Consider the following 17,177-nt stretch of genomic DNA (forward strand, 5'->3'; position numbering starts at 1 on the left):
AACAATAGCTTCTCTTATGGCCAGAACTGCAGCCTGTTGAAAGAAATGGAAAGGCTTCCACTGACTTCGGTGGGCTTTTGAACAGGCCTTCTCAGCACATCTACCTTCTACTTGAGTTTACAAGGAAGTCCAAATCCTTTGTCTACATTTCCTTTGCACCACATATCACAGGATTCTTATTTTACTGTGGGAGATGAGGGAGGGGGAGACTGAGTGACAAATTAGGGAGCACTCTGATTCAAACACAAAACACCATTACTAGCAGGCAGAATACAGAAAATTGCAGGCAAAATTATTTTTCTGAACTGTCTCTTTATGTAGTACACTTTTCTTTTTTAAAGTAAGTCTAAGTCTGCCTTTAAACCAGGATTGACACTGGTTTGTAGTCTCTTATGGTGGGCTGTTAGACCTAAATGCATTTTCTGCAAGATGAATGCATCAGGATCTGATTAGGCCCATTGTATATTCTTCTGTTTTTTGTTTTTTGTTTAAAAAGCATGGTGATAATTACATTGTAAAAGTTCCAAATGCTGCACTGAACAGAGTTTTTTGTTATACAAGCTCTAATTCTGAATAATGAGTGAAGTATTTTGAACTTTCTCCTTCTGTAAGTAGGGTGGACAAAGTTTCAAAATGGAAAATTTGAGAACTGTAGCAGGTGAAGAAGGAAATCATACAGGAGGCCATGGTTTTGGTAAGGTGTCAGGGACATACTCACAGAAGGGCTTTGGCAACTGAGTGGGGAGATCTCATGGGGATAAAGAAAGGAAGGGTAGCAATATTTGACAAAGTTGGGAGTAGTCGTTTGGTTGCACATATTTGCACCTCATCTGTCTTCAGTTTCATTAGCTCAGTTATGCACCTTCAGATAGCCAGAATCTGCAGGTGTTAATGAAAACTGGGAGAAAATGCCCTTTTTAAAAATCCAACAGGGATAATGGGACAAGATCTGAAAATTAGGACGTTCCTGATTTTCTGGGAAGCATGGTTGTCCTACCATTAGCATAAGAACGGCTCCCTTCAAGACATCTCAAGACCCTGTACTATTGACTAATTTTACACTTTGCCTCAAACCGCCAAAAATGCAGCTTTGTGTTTATGATCATAGATTATACCTTCTGTTAGACCTGTTAGGGTTTCTGAAAGAATGTTGATTGTTAGACATGATGTGTAACTCTGTTGACCTTGGATATGTACATAAAATTATTCCCGTTAGAAGGTTTCTATCTGTGGAGCCATATATTCAGTGTCACTTGTCACCTTCTGGAGGTAGTTTAGTGCCACGATAATTAGCAGTAAAGCAAGACAAAGTATTTGCAAGGGAAACCCCCTGTTAGCACAAGAGTTAATCCATAGGTTTTAAAATCAATTCAGTTGTTTGAAAATATGTCCAACTTTCCCATTCAGTGGTGATCTGTTCTTTCTCACTGAGCTTTGGGAAAATAAAAATGTAACAGATAAGGTTAACAACAAGTGAGGAGATGGAAAAAGCAACTTTATTGTAATTTTGAAAATGAACTTCATAAGAAAATAATTCTCATCTTTAACGTTGAAGAAAATAAAATTATCAGGCTATAGATGTTAGCCCCTTGTAAAGATTGTCATTTGATATTTTTGGTAGTTTCTCCTTTGTTTGAATGAATTTGTTTTGTTGGCAACAACAGTTCAAAGTTTCATAATTGTTTCTGTTCATGTCATTTTTGTCCAATGTTAACTGTCTGTGTTATAAGTGACCATAAGGTTTTTAACATGTTTCTAAAATGTGTAGCTGGCTAAATTGACCTGTAAAGTGATATAAAAAAATTGCTTTGACATAAGTGGATACCACGGTGCTTCTGTTGCACAGTTCATGCTGTAAACAATTTTGAAGGTAATCAGTAAGTGTTTGCACATTACTGCATAGGTACAGAAGAAAAAGAAATAAAAAGCTTACAAGTTTCTAAATTGGAAGAAATTATAAGATCCTTCAAAGTCTGACTCTCCTGAGTAGTTCCATTGAAGTCAATGGGCCAGATCACACATGCTCATGGTAAATAAAACAAAAGAGAAAAACAAATACTGGAGGTGGTTTCAGCAGGAAATCTCTGCAAAGATCTCCTTACAGAGATTCCCCTCATGTTTTTCTGCTGGGAGGGGTGCAAGGTCTTGCTTCTCTCCCCCATATCTACTGATTAGACCTTTGGGTCTGCCCAGAAACTCTGCAGACTCACGGACAATCCACACAGAGGCCCCATAACCTGCTTGAGCGCTCTTTTGCAGGGTTTGATGAAAATGGGCATGATGCTACTAAGAAAGCTGAACCTCCCTTCTAGAGACTTGATCTTTTCCTCCACCTTCTTCTAGGGTTACTCACATAACTAAAGCTTTGCAGGATTAGGACCTAGATGACTGAACATCCATCTTTTTCATAAAAGAAACCTTTTATGTTTAATAATATTGGAACTCAGAGTGAGAATTCTGCCTACTGCATAGAAGATTCTATGGTGGGGTACAACATTCTAATTTCTTTGTTTTGGGGATAGTTCATACTTTTAAACTGGAATCCCCAGTAAATCAGCCTTTTCACAAATAGAATATACTTTCACTGCTGGTGGACCCATATTCTGAAAAAATAGGTCAAGAACAGTAATCTAATTCTTCTGCTAATAAATAATTAAAGCTAATGGAATTTTCACGAGATATGTGAACTGAAATCTTTTTGAAAGAAGTGTGGTATACATTCTGCTACTGTAAATCAAGATTATTTATTTATCAGTATGATAGGTAGAAACTTACCTATAAAATGTAATTTTAAATGATTTTTTTTGTACAGAGGAGAAGCTGGAGTGTTAATGTGTTCTCATCTGTTAAAATGACCAAAAGTATCATATTAAATTGATAGCAACATGAATCATTCTCTAATGATTAGATACCAAGTAAAGGTTTTAGCAGCCTTAAGCAACAAGAAGCTTTACATCTCATTAAATCATACCATAAATTGAGCAACAGATTTGTTTGATCATATGATTTTTAACGTGCCTTATTTTAGGAAATAAATACCTTGTCTCAGCTCCTCTGCAATATCTGCTTGTGTATGCAACTAGGGTTTCAATTTGAAGGGCTAAACTGATTCCAGTGAAGTTTATTACACAAAAAAAAGGCGTAGATGTTTCCATTAATATTTTTTTTCAAAATTGTTTACCTGTGAGGGGGAAGGTATACTGGCTTTGTATTCATTCACAGAAGACTTATCTGTGGGCACAACTGGAAACAAGTAATAAAATACTGTAATCTCTGCCTATGTGTTATTTATGGTTATTAGTCAAACTTCAGATGACCACCATTTAGTAGTTAATTTTGCCTCTAACTGGGTGAAGCATATACGCATGCCAGATATTTGTAAGGTGGCCAGCGGAACTCTAACTAGAAGCGACAGCATTCAGATTTAACTTGTCAATTTCCATGTTGCCTGTAAACTTTGAGATACAGTTTGGGGCCTTAAAGCATGTAAGCAACACACCTCCAAAGTTGAGTATGACTTTCCTCATCAAATGCTTTGTGCTTGGTTACTGGGTTATTTTTTTAGCTGTATGCAAATAAAATAGAGTTTCAATCATATATTGAGATAATAGATGTGTGGCCCAAGCGCGTGCAATTCTCTCCTGGGAAATATTTTCCCATTCTAAAGAAATAAACAGTATGCTGTATACAAATACTTTTTGGCTAGAAGAGAGGTTTGCTACTGGCTGTCCCCTTTAAGTGGTAATGTGGATTGAGCTAACAAATACCTCCCCCCCCCTCCCCCCCCCAAAGTATTCTACTTTTTGTTTTTAAGTCTCATAGGAAAGCATCTGGAGTCATAATTTTCAGCCTTACCAATTTTCAGTGTAGGGCCAGTTGTTAGGCTACATGTAATAAGGAACTAACAAGGAAGGAAATGCAAAAGGGTAAGATGGCAGAAAAGCCTTAGCATCTTCTTGTGATGAGCCAGCTCCAAAATAGAATGTGACAGCTGAACTAATGATGTCACTGATGCTGATACAACTGGGCTGCTTCTCATTATGATTTCTCCGCCAGAAACTGACATTCACCAGCCAACATGCACCTAGAATAGATAATCTAGAGGACAGATCATAGAAAATGCGGCACCATAGGTAACGGGTGGAACACTTTCCCTGCCCTAGTGCTTGTGTCCCCCCCGTCTTCCCCCCTCAAATGGATACAGTACTTTTGTGGATGATAAAGCTGTACAGGTCAAGACAATGTTGTAAAACCACTTTACCAAACCAGGGTCACAGGGCTTTTGTTGTGGCATTTTAGAGACGAACTTTTTGGACGTAAATGAGATCAAGTAGTCCAAGGGCCTGTCTACACTACCTTGTCATTCACAGGTGCTTAAAGTCTTCCTCCCCCATCCCCCCAAAAACAAGTTTTGCTGTGGCAAGTGGCAGTGTAAATGGCTTGTTGTTGGCAGGAGTGCTGTCCTGTTGACAGCGTGAACCCCGCTTGTAGGGGGTGGAAGTATTTTGTTGGCAAAAGTGCCAACAAACAGCAATTACGCTGTCTGACTTCTAGCGACAAAGCTGTGTAGTGTAGACAAAGCCTAAGAGAAAGCAAAAGGTCCTGTGTAGCTTCAGAGATAAAGTAAATTAAAAGTGCAGTGTTGCTAGCCTATCCTGAGCTGGTATATCTGCATACACCAGTGCAATATATGAAGATGGTAATAGATAAGTAATACAATCTGGATATCAAAAAGACAAATTTGGTGTCCAATTTTGTATCCTAGGTTTACTGTTGCTTCATTGTCTGAAGGGTTATTTTTAATGCCAGTGAAAAAGGAGTTAAAAAAAATTATTGGGATTCAGATTTCATTGTGTAGCTCTTTTATCAAAATGTAAAACTGTTTGTTTCTTCTTACTTTAAAGAGAAGAGATACCATATTGGCCTTCAGTGTTGTACAGATTTGGTCTTGATAGCGCTACAACATACTAATTCATACTTTTTTGGGGTGCTGAGTTCGTCTCTGATAGAGGAGCTTTCTGAAAAAGGCAGTGTCCTGATAAATCATCCACAGAGAGAGCACATTTAGATGGCAAGGAAAAATATGCTTCTAATTTGATCGTATAGGAGCAATTGAGTACAGTCTTTGATGCATTTGTGTTGACAAATTATCATTTGTTCTAATGTTCAGTTGAATGTACCCTTTCTAGCTGTAGTGTTGAATCACAGTGATATGCTACAGAGCTGTGTGTGAGGGCTGGATTTGGTTGCAGCTCTTATTTTGATCACAGCCCAGACAGTAAAGGCCACTACATTTTAAAAGGATAATAAATCATATCGTGTCCTTGCTAACCAACATAACCGGTTCCTATGGGTCAGAATTGAGCGTCCTTATTTTTGTCCAGTTTAGGGCAGAGAAGGTAGAATTATATCTGACATTAGTATAATATTTGGAGCCATAGTCTGGTAAGTAATTTCTCAAACTGCCAAAAATAAATCTAGCAGGAGTGATTTAGCTGGTGACTCGGGGCAAACGTAGTTCTGACTACTTTTGTGGTTTTATTTTTACTTCCTCTCTCTTTTGTGAGATGTCTGAAGTTTTAATGCCAGTTAGCCTAGTAAGCACTTATAAAACTACTAGACCAAACTAAAACAATTTGCAAAAATAACGAGCAGGTGAAAATGCATAGTCATTTCTTCTGGTGTGTGATACTCAGTTCAGTTTACTTACCATTCTTTTCAAAGGTGCACTTATTTTGGGTGTTTTTAAAATACTGGAGCAGAATATAAGATTTTTTTTTTTGGGTCATTCTTCTCAAAGTTTATTGTTACATGAAAGGAGATAAGATGTAGAGTGTTAAGTGCCACACCTTTATTGCCCTTAGCTACCATTCCAAGGTATCAAAGCCTCTTACATGTTTCAATATCCTGTATTAAGTGATCACCACTCCAGCAAACCCAAAGACTGACTATAATTGGTCCCCAATTCAATAGCACCCTCTAATAGAGGATTGGCTGAATCACTTTGAATGTCAGAACCCATAAAGGGAATGTCGTATACACTCATAGGATGCATCTACCCCAGGAAATTTTGTAAACATAGTTTTACTAATGGTGGACGCTGTAGAATAAACGTGGCACAAGTATTTCTGCCACCATGTCATGTAATCCTGCTTGTTAATATTTTGCCTACTTGGAGGATGCATTTGGAAGTCTGATGTTAGAACTTGGAGGTGGGTGAATGGAGAGCCATGTTTCAAGTTGTAAATATATTTGACTGTAGGCTTAGAAATTGCAATCTGTTTAACTGGAATTGTAAACAATTACTCAAATTTCACAGGTCATTTTTAAAATGACTCAGTCAAATTCAGAATTGGTGTAACATTACTATGTTACGATACTATTAGTTACACCAGGGTTTCATTTGGACCTTATGCTATACTTTGAGATGAAGCTTTTTGCTCTTTAAAATAGAAGCTTTGTTAGCCTGAAGTATTTATCACTGCTTTGATACTTTAAATTCTGACCTATTTAAATGTCTGCTGTTTTTGTGTTGTGATGTAATAAATCATTCAGGCTGTTTGGGGAGGCACAGCCTTCCCTACCTGGCCCTCCATACTGTTTCACAATCCTGATGTGGCCCTCGGGCCAAAAAGTTTGCCCCCCCCTCCCTACCAGCAAGTTTCACAGGTTGACTATGTGTTGTGTGAAGAAGTACTTCCTTGTGTTTGTTTTAAACCTTCTGCCTTTTAATTTGATTGGGTGACCTCTGGTTCTTGTGTTATGTGAAGGAGTAAACACTTCCTTCCTTACTTTCTCCACACCATTCATGATTTTATAGACTTACCATATCCCTACTCCCCTTATACACCTCTTTTCTAAACTAAAGAGTCCCAGTCTTTTTAATCTCTCCTTGTATGGAAGTTTTTCCATGTCTGTAATCATTTTGCAGCCCATCTCTGTATCTTTTCCAATTCCAATATATCTTTTTTGAAACGGGGTGGCCAGAACTGCATGCAGTATTCAAGGTGTGGGTATACTGTGAATTTCTATTGTGGCATTTTGATATTTTCTGTCTTATTACCTGTCCCTTTCGTAATGGTTCCTAACATTGTTAGCTTTTTTGACTGCTGCTGCACATTGAGCAGATGTTTTCAGAGAACTATCCACAATTACTCCAAGATCTCTTTCTTGGGTGGTAACAGCTAATTTAGATCCCACCATTTTGTATGTATAGTTGGGATTATGCTTCCACTGCGCATTACTTTGCATTTATCAACATTGAATTTCATCTGCCATTGTGTTTCCTGTTCACCCAGTTTCCTGAGTTACTTTTGTTACCTCTTCACAGTCCTCTTTGGACTGAACTATCAGTGTTCTAATCAGTGTTTTTTTTGGGTGCTAAAGAGTTTTATATGGCTACCACGGTATTCTTATCATGAGATGGATGTGTACTGTAAGGTGATAGTCATATGATACAGTGCAAAGCCATGCATTGAAATTGAAAGAATGTGTGATAAATTATACTTACAACATAGTTCTTCAACTAATCATTTGTCTTTGACACCTTCACCTGCATTCTGGGCACTAATTCATCCCAGTTAGGACTTCTGATATACAAACCCTCTGAAACAGCTTCAGAGAATTGGAATATGAAATGGCTTCAAACAACTGCCATTAAAAAAAAAATTAATCTGCCAGAAAATTGTTTCCATTTCCTTCAAGAAATTACACTCATGTAAGAACCAGGGTGGGCAAAATTAAGTTCGGGGTTCAAAGAAAAGGCTTTTTACCACTGGTAAGACAAAATTCCTGGCTTTCTAAGAGGACCAAGTTTTCTAGAAGTCTCTAAGATATTGAACCTTGAAATTGTGCCATTTAAATTTGTTTTTAAAAAGATGATTTTTCAAAGTTTTTCTGACTTTGATATTCATTATAACTAGGGGACTCTGATTTTACAGATGGAAGGGTACAAAAATTAGCCAATTTTTAGAAAGGTTGAAAAACAGCTTTTTGTATTAAAACATGTATGGCATGGTTGTATGAGGTGGTATAAAGTTTCAGTGACACTTGTTTGGGATGATTTGTGCAGCTCATGGCTTTACCACTTGTAATGTTGCCAATCCATAAGTCATACCAATAAAATCTTAATGCAGCACCTCCCTGTTGTTGTGTGTAGTCTCTATTTTAGATATATTTACAAGTATATAAACTATACAAGTGCTGCATATGGTTCCACAGTTGACTTTTGCACTTCAAATAGGGATTTAACCACTTGAAGAATCTACAGAATATTCTCCCCAGTTACAGCACTTACTTTTTGGGCATAGAATGAATTTTCAGAATTTATAAGTACATCTGTTAATTAGAATTAAAATTAGTTTAAAAGAAGGTCCTTTAAGAAATTTAGTACTATCAGACCACTGTACTATGTTTTTTTTCACCATCTTGATGGTGAAGTAATAGACTTTTCAGATTTCCCATGTAGTATGTGTAGGTTACATCTGAAGCCTTCTTAATTTTTTTTTTAAGGATTAATGGCCATTTGTTGCCATCATACTTCATAACTGAAAGACTCTTCTTTAGCAGGGGCTAACAAATCCTGAATTCTCTGTAGAAGAACCACAAAGAATTCCCACTTTCAAAATGGCTACTATTTCTCATTGTTCTCAAAGGCACTGGAATTACAGCAGCCTTTTACAAAAGTTCCCTCTTTCAATAGGGGCGAAGCCAAACTGTCCTTGGTTAAGGTGGTGGCCCCTTAGGGTTGCCAACTCTGTCTGAAGCTTTTCCAGGAGATTCTCTTCCCCCCCCCCCCCAACATGATGTAATGTCATTTTCTGAAAATGTCCTATTAAAATCTCCTGGATTGCTTGCGATAGTCACCGGGAGATCAGTGCTGATTCCGGGAGGCTCTAGACCAATCCTGGATGGTTGGCAACTCTATGGCTCCTGATGGCCTTTCCTCCTTTTGAGTGCAACTCCCATTAATGCAAATTCACACATGTCAAAAGGAGACTTTGACTTAAATTCAGGGCTGTAGTTAGAATGCTTTTCAGGTGGACACACAAATTTACTTCAGATCACATTATTCACTTCACTGTTCCAATGGACTTATAAGACTAAAAGAGTTCACTGTCTGCCCAACATTACCACCGCCTTTAACCAGTTATCATCATTTGCAACAATTATAAGTGTGTACCAAACTGGAAACTATTACATTGGAAACACAATCCTGTTCAGAATGAATTCTAGCTGACCTCTGATTAAACAAAAATTGCCATAAAATACAATCAAGCTTCAAAATCAATATTCAAATCAGTATTCAAAAAATTAGAAAAAAAATTGACAATGTGCTGCTCCATTCTAAATATTTAATAATCACTTTTTCTTCTGATCAAAATTATTCTTTATATACTTTCTTTTTAAAAATGGCTGTTTCCTGATGGAATCCCTTTGCTTTTGTCTTGCAGGACCTGCGCAAACAGGTAGCTCCATTATTGAAGAGTTTCCAGGGGGAGGTAAGAGACTATGCTTTTGTTTATCTTGTCACTTCTGATTGCCTACGTTTACTTCAGTCTGGAGTGATGTAGCCATTCAATGGGGCTGTGTGGACCAAGAGCTCTGCTATAAGCATGGAGCAGTTTGCAGGAGTAGGGTCCATGTATGTTTGTGTTTATGTATATGAAAAAGGAATATATTTTGGCTTATACAAATGCTTAAAAAAGACACCTGTTTAAGGAGTCCTTGACATAACCTAAAAACATTTACAAATACCCTAAGTGCTGCAGTACAATGGAAGATAACCTACCACCAGTGTACCAGGTAACTTAAAAACTGAAATCTTTCACCACATCCAACAGTGCCCACCATTACAATCCTTCCACCTCATTTTCAAATGCCTGGGAAAAAAAGATGAGCTTTACAATGTGCTTTGAGGTTCATGCTATTATGGATTAAGGTCCAGAGCCAGTTTCAAAGCCTGGAGGAGGGAGTGGCCCTCACAGAGAACACTGCTGGCAGCCCCCTTTCGTTTATAACAGTGGGGCTCCAGGTCAGGTCCTCCTGCTGATCTCAGCTGTGACATAGTGGAAAGAGACTCTGTATCTAGGGTAGGTCCTAAACCATTTAGATTCTAAATATAATGTAAATGTTAATGTATATTAAATAATGTGCATGTATAAAATATATATAGGCTTACATTGAAGAGGGAAAACGATATATAAAATATGTACCAACATTAGACTCTAAAAAGCTCTTTGGACCATAATGTTTATAGGTGGTATTTGAAAGAAAAAAATTACAGAAAGTTCTAAAACCGTTGCTACTACTTCTGTTCCCATAGACATTTTTCTCTTTAGAATAGTCATAATTTCAAAAAGTCAACCTGTAATTATTTTGATGCATGAGGTCCTTTCTTATGGGAAAGGAGGCTGCAACCTGCTGCAGAGTTGTACGTTTTGACTGTGGCTGACAATGAAGCACTTATTGCAGGTGGTGTTTTCCCAAACAGTGGTTAGGCCAGAGAGGAATTTTTGCATTGATTTTAATGGCCTTTGGATCAGGCTGTAACACTTTAAAAAGTAATGTGCTCTAAGGCTATGTCTTCACAGCCCTGCAGTTTGGACTACAATGGTGTGAATTGCAGTGCTCACTGGTGTGCTGTGCTGTAATTCCCCTGTGTGGATGCTGTGGGCGTGAACTAAAAGGTGCCTAGTTCACTTTAAATTAGGGCCGGTCTACACTTAAAACTCCGCAGTGGTGCAGCTGCACCAGTGCTTCAGAGAAGACGGGAGAGCTTCTCCCCTCAGTGTAGTTAATCAACCTCAGTGAGAGGCGGTAGCTATGTTGATGGGAGAAGCACTCCTGTCGACATAGTGCTGTCTACACTGGATGTTAGGTCAGTATAATTGCATTGCTTGGGGTGTGGATTTTTCATACCTCTGAGTGATATAGTTATACCGACCTAAGGTCTGTAGATCTGGCCAGAGTGGCCTTTAAACAGGACTAAAAAGTTAATGTGAACTAGATAGCTTTTAGTTTGTGCCCGCTGTGTCCAGGTGGGAGAGCTACAGGTGGGATTATTTAGTCTGCAGAAGAGAAGCGTGAGGGGGGATTTGATAGCGGCTTTCAACTACATGAAACACAGACCCCTTTAAAAAAAAAAAAAAAAAGAAATGAGTGCATCAGACGCAGTAAGTAGTGGCTGTAACCTCATACCTTATTATGAGTTGTAGATCTCTTACCCCAAAGAATGTCCCACGGCTGCAAAATTTTGTACTTGTGTAATTCCGATAGACCCTGGTTGTTGGTGGGCGGGATCAAACCTAGGACCTCTGAAGCTTAGTGTATGAGCATCTGCTGCATGAGCTAAAAGCCACGTGGCTGTAGCAGACTCATTAACATCTAGGTGGTCTAAAACGTGGTGAGCTAAAAGCCATGTGGCTTTTAGTTAAGGCTGTAGCAGACTCACTAACCTAGCAGGCATAGGTTATATTCTTCCCTTATTTGAGGAAGCCCATTCTGAGCTTTCGAGACTTCCCAGTGGATGAGCTGGGATGAGCCCACACTTCGTAATGCCGACAGACCTGGGTTGTTGGTGGGCGGGATCAAACTTGGGACCTCTGAAGCTTAGTGTATGAGCATCTACTGCATGAGCAAAAAGCCCCCTGGTTGTAGCAGACTCATTAACATCTAGGTCGGAGTGGCCAACCTGAGCCTGAGAAGGAGCCAGAATTTACCAATGTACATTGCGAAAGAGCCACAGTAATATGTCAACAGACCCCCACCAGCTTCCCCCCCGCTCCCAGCGCCTCCTGCCCACCGGCAGCCCCGCCAATCAGTGTCTCCCACTCCCTCCCTCCCTGCGCTTCCTGATCAGCTGTTTTGTGGCATGCAGGAAGCGTGGGGTGGGGGAGAAGAGGAGCGAGGACAGGGCAGGCTCAGAGGAGGGGGTGGGAAGGGGTGGAGTGGGGGCAGGGCCTGTGGCAGTGCCAGGGGTTGAGCAGTGAGCGAGCTGTTCTCCCCCCCCCCAACCCCCGGCACATTGGAAAGTTGGCGCCTGTCGCTCCAGCCCCAGACTCTGTGCCTACACAAGGAGCTGCATATTAACTTCTGAAGAGCCGTATGTGGCTCGGTGGTCTAGGTGGCACTAAAGAGGGACAGGGTACCACACCCAGCAGGCATGGGTTACACTTGCTAAATGTGTAATAAACTGCAAGATGATTATTTTACTGTTGAAGTTCCCATCAGAGCACGGAGAAATTTAGGAGTATATTTTCAGCAATCTGCATAGGGAATTAAGTGCACACTCATACAATTTTTGATGAGGGTTATATTTCTGATTCCTTGCACGTTCTGCTGAATATGTACCTCAAACAAGCAGTAATTTCTTTACTTGGAAGCAGTATGTTTTTTTAACTACTTAATTTCCCAAGCACAATTATAAAAATTTATCAGATGAAGTTCCTTATATAATAGCAACATGTGAGAAAAAGAATGACCCGTGTAAGTCAGTTTGACAATGGGAACTTGCACATTAAAATTGCTTTATATGACCTGTAATGCTCTATAAAGCTCTTTCACTTTGGTTTCCATCTTGTTATATTGACAGAAGTCTACGTATGTGTACTACTTTTCTCTAATGAATGGAATGCTGCATGCTCAAGTATGTGTCATAGAATATCAGGGTTGGAAGGGACCTCAGGAGGTCATCTAGTCCAACCCCCTGCTCAAAGCAGGACCAATCCCCAATTAAATCATCCCAGCCAGGACTTTGTCAAGCCTGACCTTAAAAACTTCTAAGGAAGGAGATTCTACCACCTCCCTAGGTAACGCATTCCAGTGTTTCACCACCCTCCTAGTGACAAAGTTTTTTTCCTAATATCCAACCTAAACCTCCCCCACTGCAACTTGAGACCATTACTCCTTGTCCTGTCCCCTTCTACCACTGAGAATAGTCTAGAACCATCCTCTCTGGAACCACCACTCAGGTAGTTGAAAGCAGCTATCAAATCCCCCCTCATTCTTCTCTTCTGCAAACTAAACAATCCCAGTTCTCTCAGCCTCTCCTCATAAGTCATGTGTTCCAGACCCCTAATCATTTTTGTTGCCCTTCGCTGGACTCTCTCCAATTTCTCCACATCCTTCTTGTAGTGTGGGGCCCAAAACTGGACACAGTACTCCAGATGAGGCCTCACCAATGTCGAATAGAGGGGGACGATCACGTCCCTCGATCTGCTTGCTATGCCCCTACTTATACATCCCAAAATGCCATTGGCCTTCTTGGCAACAAGGGCACACTGCTGACTCAAATCCAGCTTCACTGTCCACTGTCACCCCTAGGTCCTTTTCTGCAGAACTGCTGCCTAGCCATTCGGTCCCTAGTCTGTAGCTGTGCATTGGGTTCTTCCGTCCTAAGTGCAGGACCCTGCACTTATCCTTATTGAACCTCATCAGGTTTCTTTTGGCCCAATCCTCCAATTTGTCTAGGTCCCTCTGTATCCTATCCCTGCCCTCCAGCGTATCTACCACTCCTCCCAGTTTAGTATCATTCGCAAATTTGCTGAGAGTGCAATCCACACCATCCTCCAGATCATTTATGAAGATATTGCCCCAGCCCCTGGGGCACTCCACTTGACACCGGCTGCCAACTAGACATGGAGCCATTGATTACTACCCGTTGAGCCCGACAATCTAGCCAACTTTCTACCCACCTTATAGTGCATTCATCCAGCCCATACTTCTTTAACTTGCTGACAAGAATACTGTGGGAGACCGTGTCAAAAGCTTTGCTAAAGTCAAGAAACAATACATCCACTGCTTTCCCTTCATCCACAGAACCAGTAATCTCATCTTAGAAGGCGATTAGATTAGTCAGGCATGACCTTCTCTTGGTGAATCCATGCTGGCTGTTCCTGATCACTTTCCTCTCATGTAAGTGCTTCAGGATTGATTCCTTGAGGACCTGCTCCATGATTTTTCCGGGGACTGAAGTGAGGCTGACTGGCCTGTAGTTCCCAGGATCCTCCTTCTTCCCTTTTTTAAAGATTGGCACTACATTAGCCTTTTTCCAGTCATCCGGGACTTCCCCCGTTCGCCACGAGTTTTCAAAGATAATGGCCAATGGCTCTGCAATCACAGCTGCCAGTTCCTTTAGCACTCTCGGATGCAACTTGTCCGGCCCCATGGACTTGTGCACGTCCAGCTTTTCTAAATAGTCCCTAACCACCTCTTTCTCCACAGAGGGCTGGCCATCTATTCCCCATGTTGTGATGCCCAGCGCAGCAGTCTGGGAGCTGACCTGGTTCGTGAAGACAGAGGCAAAAAAAGCATTGAGTACATTAGCTTTTTCCACATCCTCTGTCACTAGGTTGCCTCCCTCATTCATTAAGGGGCCCACACTTTCCTTGGCTTTCTTCTTGTTGCCAACATACCTGAAGAAACCCTTCTTGTTACTCTTGACATCTCTCTCTAGCTGCAGCTCCAGGTGCGATTTGGCCCTCCTGATTTCATTCCTACATGCCCGAGCAATATTTTTATACTCTTCCCTGGTCATATGTCCAACTTTCCACTTCTTGTAAGCTTCTTTTTTATGTTTAAGATCCGCTAGGATTTCACCGTTAAGCCAAGCTGGTCGCCTGCCATATTTACTATTCTTTCGACACATCGGGATGGTTTGTCCCTGTAACCTCAACAGGGATTCCTTGAAATACAGTGTCATAAACCCTGATCCTGCTACATTTTAAAGAAGATTCTCCCGACATGTCCGATCTATTTTAGAGAAATTTGCATTTATATAAATATATCAGTGTTGCAGCAAAGCAAATCTCTGCTGTAGACTGGCTGCACTGATGTAAATCACAGATTGTACCGGTTTAACTTGCTCTGGTAAATTACCAGAGTAAGACATGCTAGTATAAACCTCATTTGATATTAGTGCAGCATGTCTGTTGTAACTGCATCTATGTAGTCCACAGTGGTGTGAATCTCTCTAAGACAGGCCTTAGAAACTCCTTTTATCTCCAGCAATACTACCCTCATAATGTCAACTATATATAAACATAGAATGGATGACTCTCAACCATGGTGTTTCTTAGAAAACAGTGTATCAGCCTTAATATGAAATTATTTCAGTAAATAAAAAAACATTAGCCTGGTTTCTGTCAAGTCATAATTCAACTATCTACAGTTGGTTTGCAAGTGTTAGTCTTATTGAATAGCTTATTACAAGCTTATGTGCTGAATGCTCCACAGAGCCCAAGTAAAAGGGCCTTTTAGGGGTCAGGTAAATATCATTTTCCCCTTTTAGATACAGAATAGTTTTGCAGGGTTTTAAAATATTCATGGATGAAAAAACAATATATCAAACTAAAGTGCAAAAATATTACAAAACAGTTTTACACTTCCTGACTTATTTGGGAATGGACAGTCTACTTGAAGTTAACTCTTCAATCACTGTATCCTCGGCTAAATAAAAGCCAGAATGAATAAATAATGGCCAGAGTATTTTATTATCCGATTGTAATTCTTTTTCCAACTTAGAAAGGAAACACCCTCTAGTTATCATCTGAATAAACATTCTGTGCACATAATACCTAGTAGGTTGCAATGGGTTATCATGTTTATATAAGCAGATAAACACTTGCACATGAAATCCTAAATATAAAGCTTTATATTCTTAGGCTATGCTTTCTGTTATAGAAATAAATTTGCTTTGTGGAAATTTAATGTCTGAATCCATATTTGTGATGTCATCAAGTAGATATTAAGGCTCAGAAAGGATTTCCTGGGGTTATTACCATTCTTTTCATGTGGCATAGCAGAACTATCCAACAGAAACACAGTAATCCCTAATTTGGAGCATCCTTTCAGGCAAATACTCTGAAAGAGTAGACTGTGATCTTCTGTGACTGCCATATCTAGTTTTCTTCTTTCAAGATAAGTAGTTTTAGGTGTATTACCATTCTGATGAGAGCACACTGACTCAGTACTTAGCTGAATTGCTCTTTAAGCTATTGATTTGGTCAGTAGAGTAATTTAATAATTTTCTATATGCAGACATTTTATAGGAATATTCTTTGGCTAATATCAATATTTTCTGTTTAAATTTCTTTTTGTTAAATTTACAAACCTGATTAATATGATTTTTCCTGTAAATTCACTCCATGATGGCTCAATTAGAATAGCAGTAGAACTATGGTTCAATATTCAGGCCAACTTCATAATTGAAAACACATTTTCTTCTCAAAAGCTGCAGCTGGTTTGGTTCTGCTCATGCAGAAAAGGATATAACCTTGCATAACATAGGAAATGAATGGTTTAGAGAGAAGCCAAATTCAATTTCAGTCAGATATTTTGAGGATAAGTCCATGATCTATGGAAGCAGGGGAATGAAAAGTGTGTGTATGTGGAAAGCAGCGTATTCAGCAGTCTATTAATCATGGCTAGCCTGGGTGCTGTTGTGTGCTGTTGCATTAGCACTGATGCTAGTACAGAGGATGGAGAGCAGCCAGCCACTCCAGAAGTTAACCTCTTAAAGACCCTGAGCTGCTTTCTGTTGAATAAATGTAATTTTGTGGTCAGAAATAAATGCTTGTGATGTAGCAGGAGCTTTGAAAACAACAGCGAGGCAAAGCTATTACAAATTGCTCTGTGTTGTGGAAGTCAACAGCATACATCAAAATTCAGAGCTTTCATCTCGTTGATTTAGGCCCAAAGCTTTGCAGCTTTTCAATAAAAGTCCTATTGAACAATTGTATGCAACAGACAATGTGGAGCAAATCTAATATTTCCACTACATAATTGTTATCTTTAACATTCTCTCAGCAGCTGTCAGTGGAGTTTTTCTTTCTTTAACATGAACACAGAAAAAGGTTTCACACACTTTATTTTAATCTTGTGTTATGATCCTAAACTGCGAAAGAAAACACACTGAGCAGCTTGGAACAACAATGGTGCGGTTAGGTTTGGTTTCTTTGGTTTGTACAAATGTGTAAATGATCAATTTTGGCTAGGCTTGTTGCAATTTAGGCAAAGTCTTCCCTCAGGAAGGGGATTTAAACATATTTAGACATCTGGAAAGGGGTATGCTCTCTTCTTGATGAGAATGCAGGACATCAATTAACATCAATAAGAGTTATACACATGGAGCGGATAGAGAATATGCCTTTGAGAGAAGAGAAATATTATATTCAAAA

The 17,177-nt window shown here is 39.6% G+C and overlaps 1 protein-coding gene across 6 annotated transcripts in view; it reads left to right on the forward strand.

Annotated features, from left to right (window-relative positions):
* CUX1 (cut like homeobox 1) overlaps window positions 1-17,177 on the forward strand; it is a 398,832-nt gene that overhangs the window by 152,492 nt on the left and 229,163 nt on the right. For all 6 annotated transcript variants that reach the window (XM_075120956.1, XM_048824335.2, XM_075120957.1 and 3 more), the window contains exon 3: window positions 9,453-9,500. In XM_075120956.1, the coding sequence (XP_074977057.1) occupies window positions 9,453-9,500 (48 nt within the window). The remainder of the gene's footprint in view (window positions 1-9,452; window positions 9,501-17,177) is intronic.

This window comes from Caretta caretta, chromosome 17 (assembly GCF_965140235.1).
Source record: "Caretta caretta isolate rCarCar2 chromosome 17, rCarCar1.hap1, whole genome shotgun sequence".
NCBI lineage: Eukaryota > Metazoa > Chordata > Testudines > Cheloniidae > Caretta > Caretta caretta.